Here is a 17,552-nt window from a genome sequence, read left to right as displayed (position 1 = left end):
TGATGAAAAACGATTGACCGCAGTATGCCATGGTCAATTATATCAAAGAAGAATAGAAAGAGCATACAACAAAAAGGTGCGTCCCCGGAAGTTTGAAGTAGGTCAGCATGTGCTGAAACGTATTCTTCCACATCAGGTTGAAGCAAAAGGCAAATTTGCCCCGAATTGGCAAGGACCATTCATTGTGACCAGAGTATTATCGAATGGTGCACTATGTTTAACAGATATTGAAGGCAAATGCATAGATATGGCGATCAATTCTGACGCGGTAAAGAGATATTATGCATAACTTTTTGAATGTTTGTATTTAGCACTATTTCGAAGATTGGAATGACAAATGCAATTTATTCTGCTATCCAAACACTATACCATTTGCTTTCCCTTTGAGCCATACTTGTTTCTTTCTTACCCCCCTCTTGGAAGCAATGAAATTTTAAAAAAAAAAAATTCACTATTATTAAGTGAACTACGTTTGACCTGATTCCTCAAAGAAGGATACGTAGGCGCCTCACGGCTCGGTCATAGGGTGCACAATATACATAATGTGCACAAAAAGTTATGTCAAGCAACCCCAATCAAAAACTGGGGCAGAGAAACTGTATTGCAACTAAGAGAAAGATTCCAAGAGTTGTAATTTTTAACCCATACCAAAGCTATTTTACTTTTAATACCTTTTCCATTTCTAACCCCATACCAAAAAGACCTTTCGATCAATCTTAGAAAAATGCTGAGTCAAGCAAATGAAGATGGCTCATAACACTCGGGTACAAACAAGAAAAGAAAGTAAAAATGAGAGAGTCTTATAGGTGAAAACCCACACGGGCACCATAAGGCGACGGAAGTTGAGAGAAAAGTAAAATGAGAGAGTCTTATTGGTGAAAACCTTCGTGGGCACCATAAGGCGAAAAGGAAGTGAGAAATGAACAAATGAGGAAAGTTTATCGGTGAAAACTCTTTAAGACGTTACAAGTCCAACAGGTCTGTGAAATGAAAAATGAAGTTGGGTTATGGAAATTTTGGCAAAAACAAAAATGAGACAATTGAAAGGAGATTGATTAAAAGACTGGGTTGATTAATCCGAAATGCATACCCTGATCATTGGTGCCAGTAACTCCAATCAGATAAGTTTTTATTCTTTCTCCAACAGTCATCCAAAATTGGATTTTTCTTTTCATTCTATAATTGTCGAAATCAACGTGTTTCGTCACTAATAATCTTACTTTTCTAAAAGCTTTGAGATAAGTTTTATTCCAAACAAATAAGAAGGAATGTCAAGGTATACTACCGAGATTCAAGGTTACAAAATACAGCCACGAAAGGTGGGAGATAAAAGATATGGGTATAAGAAAGGTGAAATTAAAAATGGATCAGCAAAGTCAGAAGGGACATATGAGTACAGTTAAAAGGGTTTGAAGGAAAACATACAGAGGGGAATCCTATAGTCAAGGATCAATTACAAGGACAAAACAGTCTTTTCAACCATTCCAAGGCAACAAAGAGAAACGAAGAGAAGCCTCACCATCGGTAATAATGCCCCAATTAACCACCCTGCTTTAAACTAACAAAGTTTTCTTTGATTTAAAACAGGGACAAATACAATATCGGTGTCAGGAAATACCTGGTAAAGAAGAAGTCAGGCGTCCACCTGGAGAATGAGGATGAAGAAATTAAAGAAGTCAGGCGTCCACCTGGAGAATGAGGATGAGAATTGAAGAAGTCAGGCATCCACCTGGAGAATGAGGATGAGAATTAAAGAAGTCAGGCGTCCACCTGGAGAATGAGGATGAAGAATTGAAGAAGTCAGGCGTCCACCTGGAGAATGAGGATGAGAATTAAAGAAGTCAGGCATCCACCTGGAGAATGAGGATGAGAATTAAAGAAGTCAGGCGTCCACCTGGAGAATGAGGATGAAGAATTGAAGAAGTCAGGCGTCCACCTGGAGAATGAGGATGAAGAATTGAAGAAGTCAGGCGTCCACCTGGAGAATGAGGATGAGAATTAAAGAAGTCAGGCGTCCACCTGGAGAATGAGGATGAAGAAGTTAAAAAGAAGTCAGGGCACCCACCTAAAGAACGAGGGAATGAAATTGAAGTGTTGAAATCAAAAGCCCGCTCATATGAAAAAGGAGCACATTTAGAATCAATAAAGCAGAGGAGTCCAACAAAATCCCCAGCAAGAAACAACAAGAGTCCCAAAAGAAAATACGGGACACAATGAAAAGGAATACGGAATAAGCCAAATGCCCAAGAGTCACCAAGATATCAAGACAACAAGAAACGCAAGGGCATGATCTAGATAAGATTTTTATAATTCCTGTACCATAATCTAGTTTAGTTTTTTGTATTACCTTTGAAGTAAGGTGTAATAAGGAGGTCAGCAAGCAGTAACATCACAGTCCCATGGTAGTCCCAGCTACCCAAAATTCCCGAACTACATTGACCTGATTCCTTTATAGCCAAGGATATGTAGGAAACCTTTGAAGCAGAGGTTCGGTCAAATCTTTCTAAAAATGCTTCCCACGGAGTATTCGAACGGGCAAAAATCGCTCGTATCCGCTCACTTTATCTTTGCACGAAAACTCTTCGAGTTTCCGCACAAAGAGGGGCAGCTGTGAGCACGTGATTTTTGCCTTACGAAAACTACTCCAAAATAAATCAAAAAATAAAATAAATTTCTTTTACTGTGTAATTTTTGAATTTGCGTGGTGTTAAATACTTGTGTTATGTCCGTAAGTGTTTACTTTGTCATAATAAAATGAAAAAATAAAATAAAATACATATTGCATGCATATAGGATTTAATTATGCATTTAAAAGATAATTTAAATAAAATTACAAAAAATATGCAATAGTTCTATTTTAAATATTCCACTGTGTGATTGATGTCTTGTCTATGTGTTAAATAATTGTTATAGAGTAATTAATATATTTTTGAAGTTAAAATTGTTTTACAATTAAAATTAGAAATTTAAATTAGAAAAAAATGAAAATATATATATATATATACAAAATCGGACCTGGATTAAAATCCAGGCCCAAAACATTTTAACCCCCACAGCCCAATCCAAAACAGCCCAGATACCGGTCCAATTCAAACAAGGCAAAACGACAGCGTTTGGTCTTAGTTTATCGAAGACCGTTGGATTAAATCCAACCAACGGTTGAGATACACTACCCTTACCCGTAACCCGTAACCCGACCCTTTAACCCGATCCAGCCTGACCCCAACCTTTAACCAAACGACGACGTTTGGTTAAGTGAATTGATCTCAACCGTAAATCTTAATTGATCCAACGGATGAGATCAATCCACCCCACTCGTATATAAATCCAATCCACACCCCAGCCCCCCAGACCAAACACCCCACCCTTCGGCCCTGTTCATCGTCTCCTTCAAGAGACCAAATGAACTTCACCTTCCACCACCGTGCACCGCCTACCGGAAATCGCCTCACGGCGGTTCCGGTAGTCCAAACCACCCCACCTTAACACCCTCGACTCCTCTCAACCTCCCCATTCCAAATCCATAACCCATATACCTCGAATCAGGCCCCAATGTCTCGAATCTTCGATTGAAGGTTGGCCTGAAGAACCAACTGTCTCCGATGACCTCCAAAATAACACCAGAGCTTCCCCTGTCCATCCTCATCACGGATCTGTTAGTAGCATGGTTCGAAACTTCATAAAACTGCTCGAATCTTCATTTGAAGATTCGAGTGAAACCTAACCCTACTCAGATTCCTTCCAAATTAACACCAAATGACCCCTAGACCTCCCTCGTGCCTAAAATACCTTTGGTTTGCTTCGAATCTGCCTAGAACTGTTCGGATTTAAGATCCAAAATCTGAAACCCTAAGAATTTTCCAATCTTGGAATTTTTCCGATTCGAGTGAAGGATTGAGGTCTAAGAGACTTTAATCGAGGTATTCTCAACTGAGAATACTTCGAATAAAGTCTGTTCAACCTAAAAAATGTCCGAATCCAAGTCGAGTCTGTGTCTGAATAAAATTAAAATTCAGAGGTACTTTTCTATTTCTGTTTGTGTATTCTGTATGTATTTTCGTTTGTTTAATAACTTGTTAATTTTTCATATTTTGTTTTGATTAATTCTGTCATTTCTGTCTCCTACCTATCTACTTGATCCGAATGTGAATTGTTTCTGTTGGTTGTGACTAATTACAATGTGTGTAATCGACTCGATTAAGTTCGTCGATTAGTTATATTACGAATTTTCATTTCTGAAAATGTTGACTGAAATAACCTGTTTTGGATGGATTATTTTGCTATAATCAATTAATTAGTTATTGTTAATCAGTTGGTTCTTGTTTAATAAATCCATAAAATGGACGTTATATGTGTGTTGTTTTCTGAACATTAAGTTCAGAACATTGTCAATATTGACAATGCTCCTGTTTGTTTGATCTTAGTTCAAAAGCTGAGTTCAGTTGAATTATTTACTGAACTCAGTGTAATATGTTGTTATGATGATTAGTTCTGAATTCAGTATGATTCTACAAATGTTTGATTGGATGTAATTGTGTTAGGAGGTTACATTCTTAATCAGGATTCAGTCCAAACTTTAGGATTGGTTGTAACTGTCTTAAATCAGATTAATAATCAAGCTTATACAGATTTTAAAATCTGTATTGTTAAGATGCTGAATTTAAGGCAGTAATACCAGTGTAAAACAGTAGGTCAGGGACATTTCTGGGATAGAACAATGGGGATAATATGTTAATAGCAATGTGCTGAAAGTGGAAGTTAATGGTTATAATTTAAGATACTAATGGGGAACAAGGGATAATGGGGCTGCTGAAAATCAGGGAAAAGTTAGCCTAATGGGATTTAAAGTGGGAAAACAGATTTTTAATGGAAATTTTCTGTTTTTAAAAGATAAAGGGGGTCCGGGCAGCACTTAAAAAAGGGGGGACAGACCTGTATAAGATAGAGGGGATTGGGACTGATTTAGGAGAGTTTTACACACAGACTTTGAGAGCTTAGAGATAGTTTAAAAACAGACTTTAAGAGGAGAAGAAAAAAAATCAGATTTGAAAGCAGATTTTAAGAATTTAGGAGAACTTATCAGATTTTAAGAGGGAATTTGAGAGAGAGAAATCAGTTTTTTTCAGACAGAAATTTTAGAGTTCAGTTTTTCAGAGAGATTAGAACAAGGAAAAGTGAGACTTTGGGTAGATTTTAAGAGGAGAAACAATCTGATTTAGAAAGAAAGAAATATGAAATAGGAATCTGAAACGGGTAGAGGAAAGAAACTGAAATCTGAAATGTTATCTTTCTAGAATCTGTCCGTTGTTTGCTTGTGAATATTGTTCGGCTCAAATATGAAATTTTCCTCAAGCTTCTGTCACTGTTCATCTGGGTTAACGGGTCTTGTTCAGACTTGTTGTGTTATTGGTATTGCTGTGTTATTGGTATATTCTGCTGATTTTGTTACTGCTGCTACTGCTGAAATTTACTTCTTCTACCTCCATTTCCAGGTACATACCTTTTAAACTCAGGTTGTGAAAAGCTTCAACACGGCAAATAAATGAAGTTTGGAGTTATAATTTTGCTTTTTACTCATCTAAGTCCTTTAGTTTAAATTTCTGTTTTATTTCATGTTGGTTAACTAGTAGTGAATTCAACACTATGGCTATTAGTTAATCATCTTATTTTGAAATTCGCGTAAAAGTTTGTAATAATATTATCCATTTCGAAGTCTCATTAGTATAGTTATATTTGAATTGTCAAAGTAGGGAATATGGCATGAATGTTGGTCATTATTTAATTTTGTTGTTAGCTAAGTAAGAAAGTAATGTAGAAGTATCAAGAAAACTACAGTAGTAATATCTATTGTTAAATAAGGTAAAATGGTGTTGGTATTATTTTCATGTATAAGATAGCAGGTATCTATAGAACCATCAGTGGATGGTAAGTTGAGTTGTTATGGCTCATTATGATGTTAAAGTGCTACGAATGTTTCAAGACATACAAATATGTGGCATGTAAGGCAATGTTGTTAATCAATTTGTACAATAATTCCCTTTATTATCAATTTGATGCCTATTTACCATCCTAAATAAATAATTAGGCCTATTAGATTAAAAGCAAGTATATGAGAATAAGATGAGATATACAAATTGCAACATTTTTTATCAACGACAATTAGAAATAGGACTTGCACTAAATAGAAATAATAAAAGTTCTTAAAAAAATATTCTTCCCTTCATAAATTATTTTGTGAGTTTCATATGTCCCTCATTCTTTGGTATATGTATATATATGTTGTATTTGTGAAGAATAGTATTAATCATGTTCTTATTCTTTATTTTGAATTTGAATAGCCTTGGATAAACATAAATTATACGCGGAAATTCTAATCGACGGGCAACATTTAATAAATTGTGGATTCTTTTTCAAGAATTAAAGGGTATCTTAAATGGAGATTTCTCGTGATATAATAAACATTTTGTGGAAATTCCATAATACCATTACAGTATTTTGCGCAATTAGGGATACGTTCGCGTACCCTGATTATATTTAAAAGCAAATTCGGATTATGCGTACGCGCAATTTCGAGCGAATATTTTAAAGGATTTCTCCGAGGACGTTAAATTAATTTCATAAAAACCCGCGATGTGCGGTTCAATATTTAAGAAAAATAAATATTCTTGATTCAACACAATCTCGAAAAATGATTGCTTAATAAATATATTATCAAAAGTTATTGTGTACACGTACGCGTGACACAATTCCGCATCTTTTAATTTATAACACGAATATACGTACGCGTAATTCGATTCAAAAGAATGGTCTTTAATCACAATAAGTAAAAGTGGTAGAAAAATCACGTAACAAAAAGTATTTAATAAAAATCAAGATAATTAAGCCAATAATAAAAGCAGTTAAGCGACCGTGCTAGAACCACGGAATTCGGAAATGCCTAACATCTTCTTCCGGATTAACAGAATTCCTTACTCAGGATTTCTGGTTCGCAGAATAATAAACAGAGTCATATTCTCCTCGATTCAGGGACTAGAATTGGTGACTTGGGACGCCTTAAAATTCCCAGGTGGCGACTCTTAAATAATTAAATAAATCCCGTTTCGACTGTCCTTTAATTGGAGAAAACTCCCCACGTGCCTCGCGGCGCGGTAAAAAGGTGGTGCGACAACCATATTAATATGAATGTCAGAATTTTCTGATTTATGAACCAGAAAATGATATGCCTTACTATTTGTTGCATATCCTATGAAAATGCAATCAATGATTTTTGGTCCAATCTTTACCCTTTTGGGTTTAGGAACTTGTACTTTAGCCAAACACCCCCACACTTTAAAAGAATTTAAGTTGAGTTTCCTTCCTTTTCATTTTTCATATGGAATGGATTGCATTTTACCTCAAACTTGTGGGGGGAAGCTATCTTGCCCGTTCCTTCTATTTTTGCAGTAACGTAATTTTCCATAAACACTGCCTCGTTGGGTCTAGTGGGAGAATAAGAATTAAATAATTTCTTGTTAGCACAAACATGTCGAGTTGCTCCCGAATCAATCCACCATTCTCTAGGATTTTCGACTAGGTTGCATTCTAAAAGAATGGAACATAAACCATCTATTTCATCATTCTTCTCAATCATGTTTGCTTGACTTTTCTTCTTGTCCTTCTTTGGTGCATGACATTCAGTAGCCTTGTATCCAACCTTTCCACAGTTGTGGCAATTACCTTTGAACTTCTTCTTGCTTGGGTAATTCTTTGGTCCAGACGGCTTCTTTCTCTTTTTACTCGTTGAAGCTTCCTCAACAATATTTGCACCCATTATTGTTGAATTTTCACGAGACTTCTTCTCAGCAGCCTTGTTGTCCTCTTCAATCCATAGATGAATAATAAGGTCTTCAAGCGTCATCTCCTTGCGCTTATGTTTCAAGTAATTCTTAAAGTCCTTCCACAGCGGAGGCAACTTTTCAATAAATGCCGCAACTTGAAACGCTTTATTTATGACCATACCTTCAATCATAAATTTATAATTAGTACAATAAGCAATATCTTGAATAAAAATATTGAATCGTTTTATACCTTCAGCAAGGAGGTCATGAATAATAACTTGCAATTCTTGAACTTGCGTTATGACAGATTTACCGTCAACCATTTTGAAATCCAGAAATTTGGCGGCCACAAACTTCTTTAGTCCAACATCTTCAGTCTTGTGCTTCTTTTCAAGAGCATTCCATAATTCTCTTGATGTTTTCATGACACTATAAATATTGTACAAGACGTCTTCCTAGCAACTTAAAATATAGTTTTTGCATAAGAAGTCAGAATGCTTCCATGCCTCAGTGACCACAAATCGTTCATTTTCAGGAGATTCTTCTCCCAGAACTGGAACGTCTTCGCTGATAAAGCGCTGCAAACTAAGTGTGGTCAGGTGGAAGAACTTTTCTACTGCCAACGCTTAAAGTCCACACTGGAAAACTTTTCAGGTTTTTCTACCAGTGCCAGCGCCAGCGCCGGTGCAGGAGTTGTGCGACTTGAAGATGCATTTGTCGTTACAGCAGTAGTCCCAACAGAACCATTATGTTTTTCTGCACTCGTTGTCATATTTTTGTAAAAGAAATTGACAAATAGAATTAGTATCTCAGTGAAATTTTTATATCTTCAAACCAAATACAAACAACCGAGTTTTTATATCTCGGATTGAGTAGAAAGTTGCAAAGACTTTATTCTCAAACTGGAGTAGAAAATCCGAAGATTTTAATCTCCAAAACGGGAGGAGAAAATCAATAATATTTTAGTCTCCCAAAGCAGAAAGTAAGATTGAATATAGAAATAAAACGTTAAATTCCTTAAGCTTGTTAGAACTCTGTATTCAAAATCAGTAAATGAACAAACGTTAGTTTAAAAAACGAAAGCAGAAAATTCTGAGCCCATAAGTTTCTTGTATTTTCTTTAAGGAATTTAATCCCCTCACAATGCCCAAGGTTGCGGATTAATTCCTCCTAGGATAGAACGAAATAACTATTATGTGATAGCGGCACTTCAAATCACAGAATTTCGGCGAACTTAAATGATGGAGCAAATCACATAAAATGCTTACGTTTTTGGTTTTGGAAAAACAATGCAGAATGCAGAAGTTTGAGGGGAGTTATTTCAGATTTTTTGGTGGTGAAAATGAGGCTAAACTTCTCTATTTATAGCCAGCAAGGTTGAGTCCCAATAGGTGCAAAGGTGCCTATTCAATGATAAGGTGTCTATTCAGCTATTGAATAGAACGTTTCAGCTGTTGGTCGCGAAATAATTCCGCGATCTTCCAATGCGCGAAAAGGATTCCGCGATCTTCCAACGCGAAAATTATTTAGAAAAGAAAATGCTAAATAATGGAAAAGGAAATAAATTTGGTCCAAAAAATTATCAATCAACCATATCAAGCTGAAGCCGAACAAGCGACAACGACGACGGCGTGAGGCACCACTTCTTCTTAACTCTTTAAGAGCTATAAGATGAGCTTCTATATTTATACACAAATATTTTCTTTCCTTCTTCCAATGAGGGGCAATGTGCATTAGTAAAGTGAAATAATTCAAAATTTCACTTCCCTCCATTTCTTTTCTTACCATTTTCCATTCACACCTCTTTTGTTATTAATAACAAAACCCAACAGTATTGTGGTATGCAGATTAATGTTTTGATCCTTAGAGACTATGCAATGCTTCATGGTGTTGTTTTATTTGCTAATATTGAGGTAGCCTGCTTGCGTGAGAAGTCTTTAGGACAATTGGCAGTATTAATACCTTACAGGAAGTTCTTGACTCTTTTTTTTGGTTTATTTGTTAAACCATCGTGGCATTGTTGAATGTATAGCAGTTGCCTATATATCATTGTCCTTGTGGTTGTGAGCATGCTATAATACCGGCTATGAGAAAGAGAACTTCAGTAAATTGATGTGTATTTCCTTAAATTAGATTATGACTTGCACATCATTCTTCTATCTTGAAGTTTTTTGCGGATTTCCTTTGCCTGCTTATTAAATTCATTCTTCCTGCTGCAAGATTCATCATTGAATTGCAAATATGCCAAGGTTCAAGCTTTTGCAGAAAAAATAAAATTCAGATCAATCAGTATGTACTTCACAAGGCACTTAATCAACACCTTCTTTTCTTCAATCAACGCCATGCATGCCAACACCTCTGACCATGTCATTTTTGGCCACAACAAATCTGGCCCCATCATTTCAGCCCACATCGCAGGCGGCCCCAATATTTCAGCTGGCATCACAACCGTCTCGATCAGTTCACTCAACATCTCATCCAGCTCCGACGGATCAGCCCACATCGCAGGCGGCTCTAACATTTTAGCCAGCATCACAACCATCTTGATCAGTTCACTCAACATCTCATCAAGCTCCAATGGACCAGGCCGCATCATAATCGGTGCCAGGAGTTTACTTTTCATCAAAGCCATCTCGGTCAGTTTACTCGACATCACATCCGGCTCCAACAGAACAGGACTCATCACAGTTCCAACAATTTAAACCGCATCTAGAAAGCGTTCTGGGAGCCATTGGACTGTAGAAGCAATAGGTAAATACTTTTGACTATTAGTACACATCAGTCCCTATTAAGCCACTGTTCTTCTCTCTCACCACTTCATCTGATCTCTTTTTCTTATACAAATTTAGAAGAAAATGTCAAACTCAAAGTGAAAGTCAAGGAAGTGCTAAATTTAATGGGTGAAGAACGTATTGTGGTTGATTTTGATTACTTGGACGAACCATTTTGAGATGCACGCGGCCTACTTTCAGGCTTTTGTGGAATTTTAGTGTGACTGCGCTTTATTTCTAATTCACTATGAGAAATGATCGAGTTTACCTATGTCATACTTCAACTGCATCTTCGATCAAATTATAAAGGTATAAGCTCCATTCTTACAACTATATCACTACTTTTGTTTTTTGGGGAAGGACAACTATATCTTTATTATGCCTTTGAAATTTATATTTGCATGTAATAGATATGCTAACCACTCTTTTATTCTTCAATCCCAAGTTCTTCTTTAAGACAACCGAGTTAGTTGCGCGACACCATATTTATAAATTTATTGGAAAGAAATGGGCTGCAAATAAGCTTAACTTGTGGAGTGCATCTGAAGACCCACTTAAAAGTAGATATGAGATTATTGATAATGTGCCGGATGAAATTCCGCGGGATCAATGAATTACTTTTGTTGATTACCAATATAAAGATTCAACAAAGGTACTTATGTAACTGCTTTTACTCGTCTTTGTAATTATATTATTTGTTCTTCTAATTGAGTTTCAATTATAATTTAATAAGGAAATGCATAAAAGAAATGTTAAAAATAGAAAAAAGTACACGATTCCACACACAGGTGGCTCCAAAGCCAACGTTACGAGAAGGGCTGAAATGGTGAGTAAATTAACTTACTATGTAATTAATTCTAAGTAGTAAATAATTTTGATTTGATTTTTTATTTATAGATGGCTTAGACTGGACAAAGTCCCGGACGAGCACAAATATACATTGGTAATCATAAGAATCAAGATGGAGTATATGTAATGAAGAAGCAAAAGAAATATAAGTAAGTTTTTGTGGATTCTTAGATTATCTCAAGGAACAAATCATGAGGAATAAGGAGCAAGCTGGATAATTGAAGCGAGATAATGCTGGTTTTTGTATCCGAAAATCCGATCATTTAAAATCACAAACGTATCGAAAGACTTATTTCATGACTTATAGCTTTGTTGTTCAGGAACTAAAAATTATTTTTTCTATCTAATATTCCTTTTCTGTTTCTATTACCATTAGTATGTCAGTGATTTGCTTTGTGTATACGGCCAATATCGGGAAGTTCGACTTAGGGGCTACTGTGGCTCTCCACGCCCAACGTCGAGAAGCTCGAAGAAGAATGTGAAGTGTGTCCCCGAGGTACGTCCCTCGAGGGAACACATCAAAGGTTCACTATGGTCGATCTCGGAGCAGTACAAATTGATGATTGTCATGGAAAGGCGGGAAAGCTCCCAAGTACACGCGGTTAGAGCTGACCAAGCCTGCAAGAATAGTACAAATCCGTACTAAGCCATTATACAGCTGTACCAATAGCATTTTCTCATTATTATTAGACATATATGTTGGGATTTCCCTCCTTTTATAAAGGGGACCCTTGTTATTTTGTAACACACATGAAGATTGAATACAATAGAGCATTCTCTACTTTTCTTGCCTAAACGTGCTCAACAATTACTCTATAGCTTTAGTGTTCCTCATTCATTGTGTTCATCATTTTTTTAGTTATTGTTCATCATTTCTTCATTTATTGTTCATTATCAACCATTAAAGACTGCCCTCGAGGCCCTCAACCTTGTGACTATACGGGTTTGCTTATCATTTCTTGCTCATTTACACTTAGCATTATTCACCTAATAACTAGTATTAAGATAAATCACGTATTTTTAGAACCACAAATTAAATATAATTATTAATACCATTTTCAAGATAAACAGTTTGGTGCCCACCGTGGGGCTAAAAATAATAGTGATTATGTTGGTGCTAGTTTTCTGATAACACATGTTACTCTTCACACTTTTTCTTATCAAAGATTCTTTGATTTCAGGCTTAATCATGTCTAGCACACAAAATGCGCCTCTTCAGACAGTGAGGAACTTGGAGAAAACAGCGGCATAGGTGCTCAATGTACCACCTATAAACCCTGAGGGAGTGCCAAACGTGGAGCCAGTTGATATCAGCTTCCACAACGCTCCAAACACGGAAGTAGGCGTAGACCCCATAAGGAATGGGCGCAGGGAAGCCCAGGCTGGAAGTTAAGAAGCACAAGGAATGGAAGAAGGAGGAGTCAGCTTCCAAGTAATATTCGAGATGTTGCAAGCTCAGAAAGTCGCCATCACTCAACTTCAAAGTCAGAACAAAACCCCTAATACCACCGAACCAGCAATCATACAGCACGAACCAGTGCTAGAAAGACCCGATGAAAGTGGCTCGGGGACTGACCCCTCTATCATGAAAATGCTCGAGGAATTGACGAAAAGAATTGAGTCAGGAGAAAAGAAGATAGAGGCTAACAATAAAAAGGTGAAGACTTATAACTTGAGGGTCGATCAGATCCTAGGCGCACCTCCGATTCTGAAGGGTGTAGATTCAAAGAAGTTCCTGCAGAGACCATTACCATAAAGTGCGGCTTTGAAGCCCATCCCTAAGAAATTCAGAATGCCCGATGTCCTGAAGTATAACGGGATCACGGACCTCAATGAGCACATTACCTCTTATACTTGTGCTGTAAAAGGGAATGTCTTAAAGGATGACGAGATTGAATCCATCTTGCTGAATTTTTTTTGGAGAAATACTATCAAAGGGAGCCATGATGTGGTATCACAACCTACCCCTAAACTCGATGGATTCATTTTCCATGTTGGCAGATTCTTTTGTGAAGGCGCATTCTGGTGCCATCAAGGTTGCTACAAGGAAGTCCGGCGTTTTCAAGATCAAACAATGGGAGAACGAGATGTTAAGAGAATTTGTATCTCATTTCCAGATGGAGCGAATGGAATTGGCACCTGTCTCCAATGACTGGGCGGTGCAGGCTTTCACTCAGGGCTTGAAGGAGCAAAGCTCGATAGCTTCGAAGCAGCTAAAGTAGAACTTGGTTGAGTATCCTGCCTTGATGTGGGCAGATGTACACAACATATATCAATCGAAGATCAGGGTCGAGGACGACCAATTGGGAGCCCCCTCTGGATCAATATATCTAAGCAGGCTTCTAGCAAAGTAACTAAGGTCTATAAAAAGGGAGTTGAGATCAGGCAAAGAAATGTATCAGCCATACTTCAAAGATCGAAGAGATACTTCAAGGCGGAATTTACTCGAAATGATCGAGGAGTAGATCGAGGCCAAATTCCCGAGGACTGATGAGCAATACCAGGTTTGACAGGAATTCAAGGCCAATAGAGGCACCCCGATTATCGGAATACAACTTCAGTATCGATGTTTCAGGCATTCTATCGGCCATAGGTAGAATCAGGGATACCAGATGGCCAAAGCCCGCACAGTTAGATCCTTCTTGAAGGAACCCTAACTTGATGTGCGAGTACCACGGCATTCACAGTCATATGACCGAGGATTTTAGGCAGCTCCTAGAGGAGGTGGCCCGACTAATCAATAAAGGGCACCTTCGATAATTCCTCAGCAATCGAGCCAAGAACCACTTTCAAGAAAGAGAGGCGAACGGAAAGAATGGATCAGAAGAACCTCAACATATCATTTACATGATCGTTAGAGGAACCGATGTCCCACAAGGACCCATGCTCAAACGAGCTAAACTGTCCATCGCAATAGAAAGGTAGACTTGGAGCCATATACTCGAGGTTGTCCTTACATTTAGAGAAGAAGACATCGAGGCCTTGTCCCAACTACATAATGATGCACTGGTAATTTCTTTTCTTTTGAATAATGTTCAAATTAAACGTGTGCTCGTGGATCCAGGTAGCTCGACCAACATAATCATGTCGAAGGTGGTGGAGCAGCTCGGACTGCTCCATCAGATCATACCCATCACTCGAGTCCTCAAAGGATTCAACATGGCAAGCGAGACAACTAAGGGAGAAATCATCCTCCCAGTCAACGTGTCTGGTACAGTACAAGACACCAAGTTTCAGGTCATCGAAGGTGACATGATGTATAATTCCCTACTTGGAAGGCCATGGATTCACAACATGAGGGCAGTATCATCAACTCTTCATCAGATGATGAAGTTCCCAACAAAAGATGGTATAAAAATGATTTACGGAGAACAACATGCAGCGAAAGAAATGTTCGTGATCAGCGACACGACACCAACATCAACTCTCCCCATCTAGGATGAGTCAGGAAACAGGCTGACCCCCGAGGAACAGGTGGTCTATGATCATTCGAACGAAGATGACGAAGAAGACTTCCTCACTCCTTGTACCTTCGTTGCCCCCGAGGAATCGGATGCAACAAAATCAACGGTCGAAGAACTCGAACAAGCCCTCTTGATCAAGCATCTTCAAGATCGAAAGGTATACTTGGGAACGAGGTTAACCTCCAAACTCAGGAAAAAACTCATCCAATTTCTTATTAACAACATTGATTGCTTTGCTTGGTCCCATTTAGACATGACAAGGATCTCGCCGGAAATAACCACCCATTGACTAAGTGTCAATCCCAAGTTCAAACCGGTGAAGCAAAAAAGGAGGCCTCAGTCCGAGGTAAAACATGCGTTCATCAAAGATGAGGTAACAAAACTCCTCAAAATAGGATCAATTAGGGAGGTAAAATACCCCGAATGGTTGGCTAATATAGTAGTGGTTCCCAAAAAAGGAAATAAGTTAAGAATGTGTGTAGATTATAAAGACTTGAATAAAGAAAACCCAAAGACTCAATCCCATTGCCCAACATTGATCGCTTGATCGATTCCACGGCCGGCCACGAGATCCTCACTTTTCTCGACGTCTACTCCGGGTATAATCAAATTCAAATGAACCCAGAGGACAGGGAGAAAACTTCGTTCATCATAAAATATGGTACATATTATTATAATGTAATGCCCTTCGGGCTAAAAACACAGGAGCTATGTATCAACGCCTAGTTAATAAGATGTTCGAACATCAAATAGGCCAATCTATAGAAGTTTACATTGATGACATGCTAGTTAAGTCCTTGCTCGCAGAAGACCATTTGACTCATTTGCAGGGAACATTCGATTTCTTTAGAAGTTACAACATGAAACTCAATCCCGAGAAATGCGCCTTCGGAGTAGGATCGGGCAAATTTTTAGGCTTCATGGTATCGAATAGGGGGGATCGAGATCAACCCCGACAAAATCAAGGCCATTGAAAAAATCACAGTGGTGAACAATGTGAAGGCCGTACAACGACTGACCGGGTGGATAGCGGCCTTATGCCGATTCATCTCGAGATCGTCGGATCGGAGTCATCATTTCTTCTCCTTGCTAAAAAAACAGCTTTGAGTGGACTCCGGAATGCCAACATGCTTTAGAGGAATTAAAGCAAAATCTCTCGAGCCCGCCTTTGCTCCACACCCCAAAGGAAGATAAAATGTTGTACTTGTATTTGGCCGTATCCGAAGTAGCAGTAGGTGGTGTGTTGGTTCAGGAAGAACAAGGTACGCAATTCCCTATTTATTACGTAAGTCGGACTCTAGGAGATGCTGAAACGAGGTATCCACACTTAGAAAAATTAGCTCTTGCATTAATAAGTGCATCTCGAAAATTAAAACCTTATTTTCAATGCCATCGTATATATGTTTTAACGACGTACCCTCTTCGAAACATCTTGCACAAACCTGAATTATCGGGCAGATTGGCCAAATGTGCCATTGAGCTCGGAGGGTATGATATCGAGTACCAACCCGTATGGCTATCAATTCCCAAATTTTGGCAGACTTCGTGGCGGACTTTACACCTGCACTTGTGCCTGAGGTAGAGAAAGAACTCTTGCTAAAAATGGGCACATCATCGGGGGTATGGACCCTGTACACTGATGGTGGCTCGAATGTGAAAGGGTCCGGGCTTGGCATTATTCTAAAACCGCCTATGGGCGGCATGATTAGGCAATCTATAAAAACTTTGAAATTCATTAACAGCGAGGCCGAGTATGAGGCTATGATTGCTGGTCTCGGGCTGGCCAAGAGCTTAGGAGCAAAAGTCGTCGAAGCAAAATGTGATTCCCTTCTGGTAGTAAACCAAGTAAATAGGAGCTTCGAGGTTCGAGAGGACATGATGCAAAGATACTTAGACAAAATTCAGGTCATATTGCATCGCTTCAAAGAACGGACTCTGGTCCACATTCCTCGAGATCAGAATAGTGAGGCTGATGCACTCACAAACCTAGGATCATCCGTCGAGAAAGATGACATACTCCCGGGGGCTATCATGCAGTTATCCAAGTCGGTGATTGAAGAAGGCCACAGCGAGATCAACTCGACAAGTCTAACATGAGACTGGAGGAATAAATACATTGACTATTTGAGAAATGGGAAGCTGTCCACGGGCCCAAAAGAATCGAGGGACCTTCGAGCCAAAGCAACTCGATTTTCACTCGGCGAGAATGGAACACTACATAGAAGGACCTTCGACGAAACTCTGGAAATATGCTTGGGACCAGGGAACACCGATTATGTACTTTGAGAAACCCATGAGGGCACTTGTGGAAATCATTCTGGCGCCGATTCTTTGGTTCGAAAGGTGATCAGAGCAGGCTACTATTGGGACAACATGGAGAAGGACACCACAGAATTTGTTCGAAGGTGTGACAAATGCCAAAGGTTTTCGCCAATGATTCACCAACCCAGTGAACAACTATATTCAAACTTATCACCATGGTCGTTCATGAAATAGGGGATAGACATCGTCGGCCCCCCACCAACGGCACCAGGTAAAGCTAGATTTATTCTGTTTATGAATGACTATTTCTCGAAATGGGTGGAAGTACACGTCTTCAAGAAGATAAGAGAAAAAGAAGTCATTAACTTCATCTGGGACCATATCATATT

At 38.5% G+C, this 17,552-nt stretch overlaps 2 protein-coding genes across 2 annotated transcripts; one reads left to right on the top strand and one right to left on the bottom strand.

Annotated features, from left to right (window-relative positions):
- Positions 1 to 7,339: 7,339 nt before the first annotated feature.
- Positions 7,340 to 8,242, bottom strand: LOC138887560 (uncharacterized). The gene has a single exon (XM_070169321.1). The coding sequence runs from the start codon at positions 8,240 to 8,242 to the stop codon at positions 7,340 to 7,342; it is 903 nt and encodes a 300-aa protein (XP_070025422.1).
- An 8,261-nt stretch (positions 8,243 to 16,503) lies between these two features.
- Positions 16,504 to 16,998, top strand: LOC138887559 (uncharacterized). Its single transcript, XM_070169320.1, has one exon. It carries the CDS (start codon positions 16,504 to 16,506, stop codon positions 16,996 to 16,998), a length of 495 nt encoding a protein of 164 aa, XP_070025421.1.
- Positions 16,999 to 17,552: the final 554 nt, after the last annotated feature.

The sequence above is a fragment of the Nicotiana sylvestris genome, chromosome 3 (assembly GCF_000393655.2).
Source record: "Nicotiana sylvestris chromosome 3, ASM39365v2, whole genome shotgun sequence".
Classification (NCBI taxonomy): Eukaryota; Viridiplantae; Streptophyta; class Magnoliopsida; order Solanales; family Solanaceae; genus Nicotiana; species Nicotiana sylvestris.
This window is presented reverse-complemented; position numbering and strand designations above follow the sequence as displayed.

Bases quoted from the DNA above. Each gene is read 5' to 3' on its own strand.
- LOC138887559 (XM_070169320.1), top strand. From the start codon at position 16,504: ATGGGCACATCATCGGGGGTATGGACCCTGTACACTGATGGTGGCTCG.
- LOC138887560 (XM_070169321.1), bottom strand. From the start codon at position 8,242: ATGAAAACATCAAGAGAATTATGGAATGCTCTTGAAAAGAAGCACAAG.